The following is a 14,635-nucleotide window of genomic DNA, read 5'->3' on the forward strand; positions in this document are numbered from 1 at the left end:
ATCACTCCAAGACTCTCTCTCTCTCTCTCTTGTCTTTCAAGTGAAATACCAACACACATTGGGTAGCACAGACTCTGAGCTTTACTACGATTACTATACAGCTCTTCTCTCGCGACTTTTTGGACTGGACAAGGCGTAGCACATTGAACGGCAGTGGGTTTGGGTTTAGTATCGAACCGGCTTTCTACGACAGCGGATTGGAAGCGCGGAGCGACAAAGTCGCCGGGTAATAATGTGATATAGCCGGCTATGTTCAGCAGGCAAAACTGAAATAAAAGTAATAAACACCGAAAGCCCCCGAATTCTCGCATCTTTTTTTGTGGGACTGCGAGAAGAATTGCGAGCGAAATACTAATTTCCTTACCTAACTGCGTGAGATAATCTCCGGTTGGCATTGTGTGTCGCGCAATAAAATCCCCAAAAGCCCAAAGCTTCAAGTGTTTAATATAATAAAATAGCCAAGAAGCGTGTGTATTTGCATTTGGGAAAAATTTAAGGTTGAATTACGTGGGCCGAAAAATTAAAGACTGAAGGCCATTCAAGGGTTGTTCAAAGAGAAAATTCGGTGAAAAGTCACCGTGTGTGTGTGTGTGAGTGTGTGTGCGTTGCGTGAGAAAAATCAATTCTGCATTTGGTGGAAAGCCGAAAACGGAGAGAAAATTGGTGGAGCGAGGAGAAAAGGACACGAATTAAAGGCTGGTTTTTTGGGGCTGCGAAAAACTCGTGACCGATGACAATTTGGCTTGACGAGGGTCTATTAGCGAAATCAATGCTATTATGGCTGATAGTGGAGGACCAGGATCCAAGCACATGGATCCAACAACCATAGATGCCGGCGGGGGCGGAGCAGGAGCAGCCGGAGGTGATGACGTGCCTCCAGTCCCAGCTGTTCGCCGGCGTCGTGCGCATGAGCAGAAATCCTCGAGAGAGCAGGTGCTGGAGGAGGAGAAGAGCCAACAGCTGGAGACATCGACGGTGACGAGGACCTACATGAAGACCATCACCACCTCCCTCACCACCTCGAGTAGCTCCAACGTGGAAGAGTTTATCCTGGGGGAGCACGCAGCAGGAGCAGCAGCTGCTCCATCGCCCAACCAGCAGCGATTGCGTCAAAAGGTGGCCCAGTACGAGAAGGTCTGGTCGGATGGCTCCAGTCCCGTTAAGCGTCCAGCCGAGCAGAGCTCTGATGAGCTGCGTCTGACCGACGACCAGGATGAGTACGATGCCGAGAATCCATTCGAGATCGATGTCCATGAGATTGAGCGCCGCCTTCGCCAGGAGAGGCAACGTGGCTTGGCCGAGGCGGAGGCAGCCAAGCTGGCCTTTCAGCAGGTCCAGCTGCGGCACACAACTCCGCCGCGTCGTGTGGAGGTAACCAGTGACCAGGTGGCGAGTCCCTTCAATGTGACCCTGCGCACCACCAGTCGCATGAGTCCCGGTGCCGAGCACGGAAATGTCGAGGAACATCTGGCGCCATTCAATGTGACCCTAAGAACCACTCGAAGGACCAAGAAGAAGGAGTTCAAGGAACTGGAAAACTTTCTGGAGGGCGAACGAACCGTAAGGGAGGTGCCGTCTGCAGACGGTGTTAGGACCATTATCACCTCCTCGATGACCAGCGATGGCGGCTATGCCGAGGAGAAGATCTATCGCCACGGCGAGGGCTATGTATCCCCAAGGGATTCGCCGTCCTGGTCGCGTTCCAGTTACTCCAGCGAGCGATCCAGTGTTACGCCACCGAGGAGCGTGGATCTAACCGCCGGCGGACGAAGGATTCTGATCAAACTGGAGCAGGAAAGCGAACTAACCGAGGAGAATCAGACGAGGGACGAGACCGACCTGTCGTTCGGTCGGCAGGAAGTGGCCATGGCAACCGGCAACATTGACATTACCGTCGGCGGTAGCAACCCCCGCCGGCGTTTGTACCAGCAAACAACTGTCCAGGTGGGTGGCGGCAACCGCACCAGCCCTCAGGACTCAACACCCCAAAGACCAAGGGACTTAGACCTGGCCGGCACCACGAAGACAATGCTAACATCCACGCCAATTGGCACGAAGGAGCAACCGCAAACGGGTCCGAAAACTCTAGTTAGTCCAGCTGCAACGTGCCAATTGCGCGGTTCTTCGACGGAAGAGCCCCGGAAAATTGTAAGCCACAAAACGATAACCAGCACAACGACCAAGTCCACCTCATCCTCGACCTCCGCCACCTCCTCATCGTCCACGTCGCGCAAATTAATCGAAACGTCGCCGGTGGTCGTCGGAAAAATCGCGCAAATACGCACCGGGAAATCTAACGCCAGTGACAACGATATCGACATCGATAACGATTCGGACACGGAGGGCAGACCCGCCAGCAGTATAGTGATTGTGTCCACGCCCACGCGTCCCACCACACCGGCAACCGCATCCGTATCCGCATCCGCAGTAACCCCATCCGCATCCATATCCGCAACAGCTGCCCACGCCCTCAGTGGCATCGGCACTTTCAGCAAGAGTCTGCGCCAGGATTATCAGACTCTGGCAACGCAAAGTGGCCGCAGCAACGAATCACCCAGCGACCAGGAATACCAGGAATTCCAGTCCACCATGGCGTCCATCAATTACGCCCGCAGCAATTCCCAGTACGATAGTCATATCAAGGAGAAACGAGGTAAAAATCGGGAGTAACATGGATGGGATATAGCCATAATGGGTGGGAAAAATCGTGTCCAGTGTTAGACTACTACCACTATGTAAAAATTCTTAGCCATACTTTGAGTATATATTCTCTACTTTCGCTTATGAAAGTAAAAATCAGTTTTCGAAAGATCTAATTTCAACCACACATTCCATGTACTCCTATCTTCCACCATACATCCCAGTTAATCCCCAATTTGGGTTATTTTAAGCCAGATCTTATCTCAAAGATATCCACCACCTGTGGTCTCCAGATAACGGAAATTGCAATACCCGTAAAACCGGAAAACAATATATCTTTACAATGCGGCAGAAGCTACAGTTTATAGAAGATCCTATAGAATGTCAAGGTCAGGCGGCGTTACTTTGTGGTTACACCTGCTTCGAGAGACATTTGTATGCTTAATTAATTATTACACAAAAAAAAAATGAAAATCGATAAAAAAAACTGCCGAAATGACATCATCCATCGCTTTGAGACGCAGCAATTCGAACTTTAACTTGTTTAGCGGGCCTGTGTGTTCATTGGGGCTGTCGTTATAAGTCAGTCGGTCGGTTGGTCGCGCCCAGAACTTCTATACTATCTGGCGATTTATATTATTTATATACTGGCGCACAGTGCGTTTGTTATGTATTCGCCCCATGCCATCGACTGTTGGCAAGCAGTTTGTTACCTCTTTCCTTGGATCGGGGGAAAAAAAAGGGAAAATTATTGGCAGCGAAAAGCACTCGAGGCAGAACTACCCCCAAGATCATTTCGATGGGGTTGGATGTTCGATAGTTGGATTGTTGGATTGTTGTATATTATGTGACCTCCTCGGCTGTTATTATGTTAAGCACAACAACCAATTAAGTGTCTGGCAGGCTGTCTGTCTGTCTTGCGCTCCTTGAAAATGCTGATTGGTTGCTGAGTGGTTCGAACAGTTCTGTCCCCCTCCGAATGACTGGCGCAATTTTTGGGCTGCACTTGTGGTATATGCAAATATTTTCAGACACACATTTGTATTGTATAGATATGTATGCCCTGACTGCCGGTTGTGTGTTTTGTTAATATACGAGCAGTTTTTTCGTGTGCATTATCTTTAATATATGATGATTATCGGAGGGGAAAGTCCTATTTGCAGCAACTGTATTTTATGGAAATTGATTTTCCCTGTTTGCCATTTCAACATTTATTAGCTGATTAAAACACTGGGCTACGGTTGAAAGTTAGCAAAGTATAATAAAATATCCATAACCCATTTAAGCAGATAGCTCTTATTTCTAGGGTTTTCGCTAGACCTTAGTTATTCGCTGATAGATGTCTTCATATGACAATTAGTGAGCATAAATCAAGTTTGCGTGAGCTAAAGTATTATATTTTCTCCTCTCGGATCATCGTCAGTGTCAGCATAACGGCTTGCTGTCCAATATTTTGACGTTGCGTGTTTTACCAAACTCTTCGAATGCTTCGGATAAGTTTGCTTGACAAGCCAGCTAAATTTGGCCCAAATGTGAGCGGTAAAACCATATTGACAGGCCTAGTTACACACAATATCTAGCATATCATATACGCTATGAGCGACATGGAGATAGAGCTCTATAAAAAATTTATAAGGCAGCAAATGTACGTCAAGCGTTCACTAATTGATGACATTCACATGGATATAGTATAGTAGACTATTGATTGGTGGCTCTTGACTTGGTTTCAATACATGTCCTCACTTTCCCAGCAATTATCATTAATGCCATTTTAATGGCTGTGCAAAAAGCCCATTGAAAACAAAACAAAAAATAAAAAACTCTATCCATATTCAAGGCATGGCAGGCGGTACATCAGCTATTGAGCTTCATCAGGCCGCGATTCAAAGCCGAATTTGACTATAGAGATGATTTATGACAGATATTGATAGCTAAACTCAATGAAAATGTTTTCAAAACAAAGTGACAGCCTAGCGTTATCTCAGTGGATGCGACATTGTAAGTAATCCACACAAACGGAACGAAACAATCCGTACAGCAGCCGTACAACTGAGATCATCGCCAAGTTATTTATTGAATCTATCTATCTATCTATCTATCTGTCAGTTCTCGAATATTTATAGTGCATGTAGTTTAGCGGCTTTTAATTGATGCCTAAATTGCGGTCCAGAGAAGTTGGCGCCTCGCGCTGAAATTTGACCTGAGCTCTGTAAGTTAAGAAGCGAATCAAGTTTACACACAAAGCCGAACTTGAAGCATCCACAAGTTTGCTCTTAACCCACAAAGTATAAATGGCTTGGATGCGGGGGTGCCCATTCTTTACCCCTCCACATGTTGCTCATGTGGTCAAAGAAATTAAAAATTCCCAATTTCGTGGCTTCCTCCTCCTCGGTTTTCAGTTCTGCTCGTGGGCAGGCAGATCTTTTGAAGATCTCTTCTGGAGATGCGAACAAATTATCTTTTGGTTTTTGAAGAGGTTTCTTGTTGGCTTTATTTATTTTTCTAATGTTTTAGCTGCTCAATCATTGAGTCTTATATGCTGGCTATCGGTTATCTGCTGGTTTAATGTGCGTTATAAATGACAAACGTAAATAAACATTTAGTTAAACACACACAGAGTATATATAGTTAGTTATGACGCAATGCCACCACTTGACTCTACTTCAATATGTATGAATCGCGCGTATCGTATTTGCATCTAATATTTTCGAGTATCTGTGAAATACCAGCAAATGGTTGGGGGTGGCGTTGTAAACCTGTCGTAGCCAATGGAGCGTAAAGTTAAGTAATGGCATCTATAAGACTCTTCAACATGTTGACTGCGGGCAATTTATGCGACATATTTGCCGACATTTTTGCTGCTCACTTGTCGCCGCAGGTGACAAGCACAAGTGCAACTCGCGACACACCTCGCTGGGTTTCACTGTACTGCGTTGAAATGTGAGTTTAAATTTAAACGAAATTTAAACAGTTGCTATAATAACCATGCCGCCTATGCTGTGGTGTTCATCACATGGTTGATTGCCAATTGGGAAGGTCAACATTATGGGCACTTCGATTTGGTAGAATATCAAAATATCTTATCGAGTGGCACGAACTTTGGAGGTGTAATCAACTAAGTTGGTGTCAGTTTAGTTTTAGATAATTTTAAGGGGTTTTTGGGAGGGAATTTGCGATACGAATGGCATTTCCGATAGATAAAGTGTTTAAGTCAGAAATTTTAGTGACTGAACAGATGCTAAAAGTTAAGAAATGCAAAAGATTCCACTAATTATGTAACCCAGTTGGTCATACCCCAAATAATTAGGCAAATAAACATTAGTGTTTGTATCGTGGAAATTCCCTGCCTCAAAGCTGCAAACATTTAATTCGACGCACTTCCGTTGAAAAATTCTAGAACTCATTCCCCTCCAACGATTCGATTGCCTTTTGTTTATGCAAATGTACAGGAACATATATCGTATTTGGTGTTTTTTTTTCTTTTTTTGGGAGGGCAGGCCAAACAATTAGCTATGCGTGAAAGCAAATAGACTAGTTAAACCGAACACTTCTTGTTTCTTGTTTCTATTTATGTTCTGTAACTAGGCCAACTCAGACAAATGGGCGACTGTAGCTGAATATAAAGCCAACTGGCTGGCCTTTCAGTGCTTGACTTCTTTTTGTTGAGGTTTTTTTCTTTTGGTAATTGGTAATTATTATTAACGGAAAGAAAAGCCCATAGGTTTCCATTATGGTATTTTCAAAGAATTTCTATATACTATTTTTACTATTTTCCCGTACGTTTTAGACGCGCTCATTAAACGGCAAGAATGGCGAAATAAACATAAATAACAATCTACCGACTTATCATTATAATCACCATCATTAACTCACTGACTGACTGAACCATTCATAAAAGATGAAGATGAAACAGAACAGAAGAACCGACAGTCGAAACAGAAGAATTGAGTGTAGAAACCGATTTACCGCTTCTGAAATTTCTGGAGAATATATAATGGCCCGGGGGTATCTTGTAATCATTTCAAACATCATTATTGAAATGGAAATTGATTTCAACAAACCTGAAAAGTCATTCAACTTGAACGTTACTCCCTGGCCCGATTTTGCCCCTTTGTTAATTGTTTAACGCATAACGCGGTGTGTAAATTAAACATTTACATATGCTTTTACTTTTTGAGATTGCTTTTATTTTGCTAGACTTTCCGAAAGTCGAAAATTGTTTATTTGAGCAAAGCACTTAAAATTGTGTAATTATAATTAGCTATTGCTAACAAACTTACTTGTACGTTGTGTGGGAAGGTTTTTCCTTCGAGTTTTTACTGTCAGGATTTTTTGTAGTATCAAAAGGTATCATTTTTATTCGATTGTGCAATCGGCCTGGTTCAGAAAGTTAAACACTAAGTTTGATTAGCTTGACCTGCATCATGAGCACCATATTGTTATACTTTAAGTTCTTATCAGATTCCACAACTTCGAGTGCATTATTTCTTATCTCTGCAGTAATTGGCATTTTTTTGCTATCAGCAAATTGTGGTGCTAAAAAAAAATACAATTACCAAAAATTCACATGATTTATGGCTTACTAAAAATGTTAACTAATCGACATGTGTCGCGCATATACATTTATTTTTGGACAGGCCAAGAACGAAATATTGTACAACAAACTTAGCCAACTTGTTTTCTAAGGGAAATTAATTCAGTTAGCCAAATGCGGTAGTTATGTTAATATATTCGCAACGCATTCACGATTTGTTACCAAAAATATCAGGTTCATTTTAAACGAGTTTTTAAAGAAGATGTTTTTGGCCAAAACAACTTAATTGTTTGGAAAGACAACAATAGATATTAAGGAAAACAAATAAAAGTGCAATTAATGGATGATTTCTAATTCTTAGAAATTTTTTTGAGCACTGCTAGAATGTCAATTAAATTAGTTTAAACGAGTTATTTCCAAATTAAAAACACATGGACTTTAATTAGGAATATATGAACAAGCAAAACAGGTTTATATAAGTAAATTAAATAACTTGAGGTAACTTGAAGCCAGGAAAATGTATATTGTAATGTTTCTAACCAAACAAATACCAAATTTAAAATGCCACATTTGTGGTAATTTATTATTGGATAAGATTCGATGTAGCGAATCTTTACAATCCATTAGAGCATTTTAACGTGTCTGAAAGGAACATAAAAATGGCCATTAGGTTAGAATTTGTCTGTTTTGCGTTGCCGAATGTTGGCGAAATTATTTCTTTCATTTTAAAAAGATTAATGTATATATATATTATACGTACACGACTTTCAGTTGGTTTGCAAATTGCGCAACCTTGAACTAATTTCTATTTAAATAATCTTTTGTCAACATTTCTGAAATTGCGTCACTCAGCTGGCAATAAATGAATGAAAAGAAATGGAAAACTTAAGAGACCACAAGTTGTGGGATCATTTAAAATTAATTATTACAATTTGTGTTCGTACTTTACTTTGTAAATTGTTTTTTTAATTGGCTAAGCGTTTGACGGTTTCATTGCTGCCTCGATTTATTTTATATAATAATTCTTATTCCAAGCATTCCTCTTGTCTAACTGTAGAAATTTTCCATTTTCGAAAAATGAGTATTTCTTATTTATTACGGGAAATCTATTTTCGTTCCATATTGTTGGCATGCGTTTGGCCAAATGCCAGACACTGAATAGACCACGCATTGGGCCAAGTATTCTTGGAGCTGAATTCCCAATGGGCTGGATTTGAGACAGCTGCTGGCCACCATTTTCATTTTCCATTTTCCATTTTGCATATTCATTTCCATTTCGACTGCACTTTTCCATAATGACTACGCTTAATGCGTTTCTTTCTCGCTCACTTGTGTATATTTTGATAATTGTTTACAAATTGATGTTTTAACGCCTTGTTTATTATTTCAATTTGTCGGCTAAAGAATGAAATTGAGGTAATTAAGGCACGCAAAAAAAAAAAAAAACTAAATATTTGCTTTAGCAAATCTGAGAACTCGTGTTTACAATTTGCGGTCTACCTCTTTGACGCAAGTTAAAGGGTCAACGAAATTTTAAATATTTCTTGGTTCGAATTGTTTACGACTTAAAAATTGCGTTGATTCATCAAACAAAATTTAAGGATTTTAAAAGTAATTGTTAAGAAACTAGGCAAATCAAAGCTTTCCACTTCATTTTCAGTGTACACGGGATTTTAAGTTTGTTGAGTTTATTGAGAGGATATAAACCTTTTGCGATAATATCGCGAACACAAACATGATGTCATTGTGTTAACTTGGTTTTATACATCGACTTAACTGATAATTAAGTTAAAGTCAACATCAGGCAAAATAAAAATGAAAACGAAAAGCTGGTGTTTGTAGCATACAACGAAATGTATCTTATCGGTTGCTTTCGGTATCTTTGGTAGTATCGTCATGTCTCTTTTTTTCGCCTTTTAAGTCTCTTTTTCCTCTTTACTGCCGCCACTTGTTTAACTATTAATTGCAAATGAACGAAATGTATTCCCCATTTACTGACATTTACCTTTTCTTCGTCTTTTCTAACATTTTCAGAGGAGCAAGAACGTGTGCAGAAGAAGACATTCACTAATTGGATTAATTCATACCTATTGAAGGTGAGTCTATCTTGTCTATCCCACTGAAAAGTCTCAATCGATTTGCCATTCGTCTTGAGCATACTGCCAATGAATTTTGTCTACAACACCACAGTGGCATTGGAATTTGCATATAGATTTGCATTTGATAAACCAATCGTGAGAGGTTTTTTTCCGAGTTTGCCAAAAAAAAGAAAATAAAACTAATCAAAACTAACTGAAAACAAAAATGGGTTAAGGGGCGTGACATGTCCATCACTTTGAATACAAAATCGGAATTTAAGCGTGATAAGCTTATTTATTTGTACAGTAATTATGATGGAATAATAAGCGAAAAGTATTTGTTCAGAAATCTGTGATATAACAGATATTAAACGCGTGAAATTTGAAGGTTGTTTGTTTTTGGGGCTTGTCATTGTCAAGTGAATTAGTGAAAAGATTTTGAAAGCTGAATAATTCGACTGCATTTTGTAAGTTAATTATTATAATTTTTGGTTGAATTTTGTGTTATTTTTCGGAGCACAACCTGGTTTTTGATCTTTTATGGCCGCCATAAACCCTCGCAAATATCTTCAAAGCCTTCTGGTTTTATCATTAGCATATGTATGAGTAAATATGTACCTACAGGTTCTGGATAAACATTTGTCATGTCTGAACATATTGGAGTCACTCTTTCTCGCTGGATAGCTTCCAAGAATATTTTATGAGCACACGCACCAATGCTAGAAATTCCTCAACACAACTGTCTAGATGCTCTCCATACTTCTTACCACTTCAGACTTTGAACAATGCAAAAAAAAAAAAAAAGAAAGAAAGAAAATTGTAAAGAAAATATTGAAAAAAAAATGGTTGGAAGAAATCCAACCAAAGTTGCCCGAAAGCCAACAACCAGCGAGTTGCATTAATGCCAGACAGTTCCGTTTCTGGCGGGGATCGGCTGGTGGTGGCTTCAATTGCATTGCCATTAACCCGGCAAGAAACCCACGCGACGCCTACTGACTTACTTTCATGCCTCCAGATCGGAGGTGATTTAATGCACTTTTCAGTCTTTTTCCGTCTCCTCAGACTTTTCAGGCAATCTCCGTCCAAAGTCACAGATTGAGTGAGCCATGTTTCGTTTGGTGTCTCAAATGCGTTATCTTTTAATACCAACTGCAATCTGCAGACATGAGCCGGCGATTTTTTGTCGCCCACATTACTGTGGTTATAATGGTGCAGGATATTGGAAAGTTTTCAAAAATATACTTCAATGAAATATTAATCTATAAAAAGAAAGTAGTTTGTACTATTCAGCCTTACTTACATTATAAAAGAAATAAACATCAATTTTTTTTTTTTTTATAAATCATGTACAATGTATGTGTGTAATAATTTATATTTTAAGGCATACAAATTTGACTTTAAACTTAATACATATATTTTTTGGTGGAATAAATGTGCTTACAACGGCATTTTCTCAATCGAATTAATTTTATGAGCCACTATTATTAATTGCAGACAGCCATTACAATTTTTTTCACTACTGTATAAGTATATAAGTGCATGTAGGAAAAACTGTTGCCGGCCGGCTAATCTTCCAATGCAATCCAAATTCAATCCGAAAACCAGTTTCTCGACTGCAAAGAGCTTGCAGCTCGATAAGGCTGTCAGTCAGCTATACTCGTATGTATTCCACATAAAAGGAGCAGCTGAAATGCAGGGGTATCCGTCTTCGAATCGAAATACAGAGTGCGTGGGCTGGGCTCTCCAGATTGAAGTTCAATTTTCAGGCGTCCAAGGAATCGCAGATGCAACATCTACATCAAGGAGTTATGCAATATGCAAATGAGTCATTTAATGTGCATAATGACAGGGCAAATTGCTGTAGCTGCCTTTGCAATTGCACAACGATTGGCTGGACACGTTTTACTGAGGCAATAAATAATAAATATTGCCGTTGCAAATAAAAAGTGATTTATTTAATTTGCGTTTACCTATTGAAGATTCGTTAGACCCATCAATTAGCATGCGTCTTCCATTTCCACCATACTATTGTATATCCATGTATCCAACAGATACACACTCGAATGGCATGTAAAATCATTTGATGGGGCAGCCGAAATTCAAAAAAATGTTTGTTTGGCTCAGTTTAGTTCAAGGTGAACGAGGTTTTTATTTGACTGCGCTGACGACCCAAAAACCCGCTCCCAACGTTCGCTTTCCATAGAATTTGATTAAAATTTATGAATTAATTTATACGCTCGCGGTGGGTCCGAGTGACAAAAAGCTCGTTGGATGTTCAATTTTTGAGTGGCGGCCCCACAAACCCAGTTCCACAGTTCGCTTTCATTGCTCTATGACATAATTGATGGCAACGCCCTGGCACGAGTTGTGCCCTCCAGTTGGAGCACCCGCATGGGGAATCCATATCGATGCGTCCAGACCCCCATGAAACCAAAGTGAAAGGATTCAGCTATTAGAGGCGATTAAATTAGAAAGGATTTGATGGCGGGAAAGTGGGTCACGAATGCTGCGAACATTTGTCAGGTGCCCGTCTAATTGCGTGGACAGGTGACGAGTGGAAAGATTACAGAAGATTTACAATTCTCTAAGCAACTTTTCAACCAGGGTGTAGAATTATGGTTATGACTGACAAGTAGATAGCATAAATAATTATACCCTTTGCTCGTAGAGTATAGAGGGTTTACTAGATTCGTTGAAAAGTATGTAACAGGCATTCACACTAGCTGAGTAGCGGGTATCTGATAGTCAGGAAACTCGACTACAGCATTCTCTCTAGTTTTAATTTGAAAATGCTATTCAAGAAGTCGACTAGATAAGTGACATACTTATATAAAGCTCCCTTCTTACCGAGAACTTTGTGAAACTTATCAATTTAAGCCAATGCAATTATAATACTTGGCGGTCTCATCAAGGAAAGGTATCCATTGAGCGATTAGCTATTAAGACCCATTTTTCACCGATGTCATGACCGGGAAGAATTATGTTCCTAAGAGACAACCAGGCAACGGCTGTAATGACATATATGTCTGCCCGAAATAAACAGCGGAATGTGGAAAAAGTTTTTTATATGAAGCACTATGACACCATAAATTCCGGAACTAAGGGTAAAAAAGATGGGCGTATCTAGTGGAACCGGAAACGGAAGCATTGAAATTGATTTCGCTATGTCTGTTCTGAAGCAGAATTCACACAAAAATGAAAAGTTTTTGCCGTACAAAGTTTTTTTTACCATTGTCATTGTCTTTTGCATGTTGCTGCTGGCAGCAGTTGAATAAAGTTTTGCAGAAACTATTTACCCACAAGAAAGAAGCTCAATTAAATGCTACACTCAATTACAATGAATTTTCCACGTTTTGTTGTTTGCTTAGTTGGTGGTTGTTTGTTTTTGGTGCCACTTCCGTTGCTGCCGCCTTAATGGCATTACCTTAAAAACTGTAATCTTTTGCGGTGGATTGAAGTTAAATGCCTGCTCGTGCCATTTGCCAATTTGTCTTGGCCCACACTGCAAGTATCACCGCAAATTATCGCATCGCTATGGGAATTTAAACTATTTTAATTGATTTAATGCGCCTCGAACGATTGCGTGAGCTGCATTTGATTGATTAACCGAAAATAAACTTATGCAAATCTGTAAAGAGCAGTCGAAATTGTTCAAAATTAAATCTATTCAATGCACCCCATTAAGTTTATATATATATTTATAGTGAGTGCATAACGTTGGCATAGTGCACTTAATAGCATCATAAAGTGCTCCGAAAATTACACTAAAAGCACTCAAGACCCATTGTGGGCTACTTAACTCTACTTAAGTAAGAGTTGTAATTTAAACGAAATTAAATTTATCAAGCAGAAACACTTTAAAAAGAAGTTAACCCCAATACCTTCGATGGATTTCCCTTTAGGTTGCTGCGCTTCTAGCCGAAGATTAATGGTTTAGAACACCTTTTTTTTATGTCTTAAGGGTGAAAGTTTAAATTGAAGCGAATGACTTGATATATATTCAGTTACAGATACAGTTAGCTCTAACCTATATTATTAATATTATTATTTTTCAGCGTGTTCCACCGCTTCGCATCGATGATTTAATCAATGACTTACGCGATGGTACGAAACTAATCGCATTGCTGGAAGTTCTGTCCGGAGAACGTTTGCCCGTGGAGAAGGGTCGCGTTCTACGGCGTCCACATTTCCTTAGCAATGCCAATACGGCCCTGCAATTTTTGGCCAGCAAACGAATCAAGTTGGTCAATATCAATCCCGCAGATCTGGTGGATGGGAGACCACCAGTTGTGTTGGGCTTGATATGGACGATCATCTTGTACTTCCAGGTAAGCATGCCTTATATACTATATATATATATTAAATACACCGAGTGCACCAGTTCACGAATTGAGAGCACCACCTACAATTGGTTGCTAGTTGTACACCTTCTCACGAGGCTACCACCAGTAGAGATGTACACTTCAATTCCAAATGACCAGCAATTTTGAAACTTTAAACGTAATTAACCCTATCAAACTTCTTTTCTATATACTTTTTTTTATTGATATCATTGATTGATAACACGTAAACAAGCTTCGTAAAAAGAGGCGGAAAAACTTAGTAGTAGTTATAAATTATGCGCCACAGGTGGGTCCAAGTTCGACATGAAATTGTTGTTTTGTCTTGTGTACCTCATTTATTTTTGGGTAGAATATCGTCTTTAGTTGGTAGCCAAACCTTTTAAGGCACTTCCATATTTTAAGTTTAACCATTACATTGCCATTGCATGCGGGAAGTATCGTAAATGTACTAACTCATTTATATGTCCACAGATCGAGGAGAACAGCCGGAACCTAGAGTATTTGGGTCATGGTATTGGCGGTTCGGTTAGTTCCCTCGACAGTGTTGGCAACCAGAAGCACGGCGATCTGAAGGCTGAGAAGTGGAAGCAGGGTGCCAGGAAGACCCTGCTCAACTGGGTGACTAATGCCTTGCCAAAGTGAGTGGACGCACCCTATGCTAAGTAGTTCATATTCATAATCAATACTCATTAAATAGGGACAGTGGTGTGGAGGTAAAGGATTTCGGCGCCAGCTGGAGAGATGGCGTCGCTTTCCTGGCCCTCATCGATGCCATCAAGGCGAACCTGGTCAATTTGGCTGAGCTGAAGAAGACCAGCAACCGTCAGCGTTTGGAGACCGCTTTCGATGTGGCCGAAAGCAAATTGGGCATTGCCAAGCTCCTGGACGCTGAGGATGTGGACGTACCCAAGCCGGACGAGAAGAGTATCATGACATATGTGGCGCAATTTTTGCACAAGTATCCCGAACCAAAGGCGAGTTTTGATCTTTGAAGCTTTCGAATACAACGGGAGCTGTGAACGTTTTTACTTATCCAATCA

The 14,635-nt window shown here is 40.4% G+C and overlaps 1 protein-coding gene across 7 annotated transcripts in view, besides 1 other annotated feature; it reads left to right on the plus strand.

The window, feature by feature from the left end:
• Msp300 (Muscle-specific protein 300 kDa) overlaps positions 1–14,635 on the plus strand; it is a 106,126-nt gene that overhangs the window by 7,492 nt on the left and 83,999 nt on the right. For 3 of the 7 annotated variants that reach the window (NM_001201767.2, NM_001201768.2, NM_001273160.1), the window contains exons 3-6: positions 9,209–9,270; positions 13,308–13,580; positions 14,067–14,233; positions 14,293–14,569. In NM_001201767.2, the coding sequence (NP_001188696.1) occupies positions 9,209–9,270; positions 13,308–13,580; positions 14,067–14,233; positions 14,293–14,569 (779 nt within the window). Of the gene's footprint in view, positions 1–143; positions 2,654–9,208; positions 9,271–13,307; positions 13,581–13,827; positions 13,882–14,066; positions 14,234–14,292; positions 14,570–14,635 lie in introns of those variants that run through there. The other 4 variants (NM_001201765.2, NM_001273161.1, NM_001273159.1 and 1 more) reach the window with 3 other exon arrangements.
• Positions 11,933–12,034: a mobile genetic element.

This window comes from Drosophila melanogaster, chromosome 2L (assembly GCF_000001215.4).
Source record: "Drosophila melanogaster chromosome 2L".
Taxonomy (NCBI): domain Eukaryota; kingdom Metazoa; phylum Arthropoda; class Insecta; order Diptera; family Drosophilidae; genus Drosophila; species Drosophila melanogaster.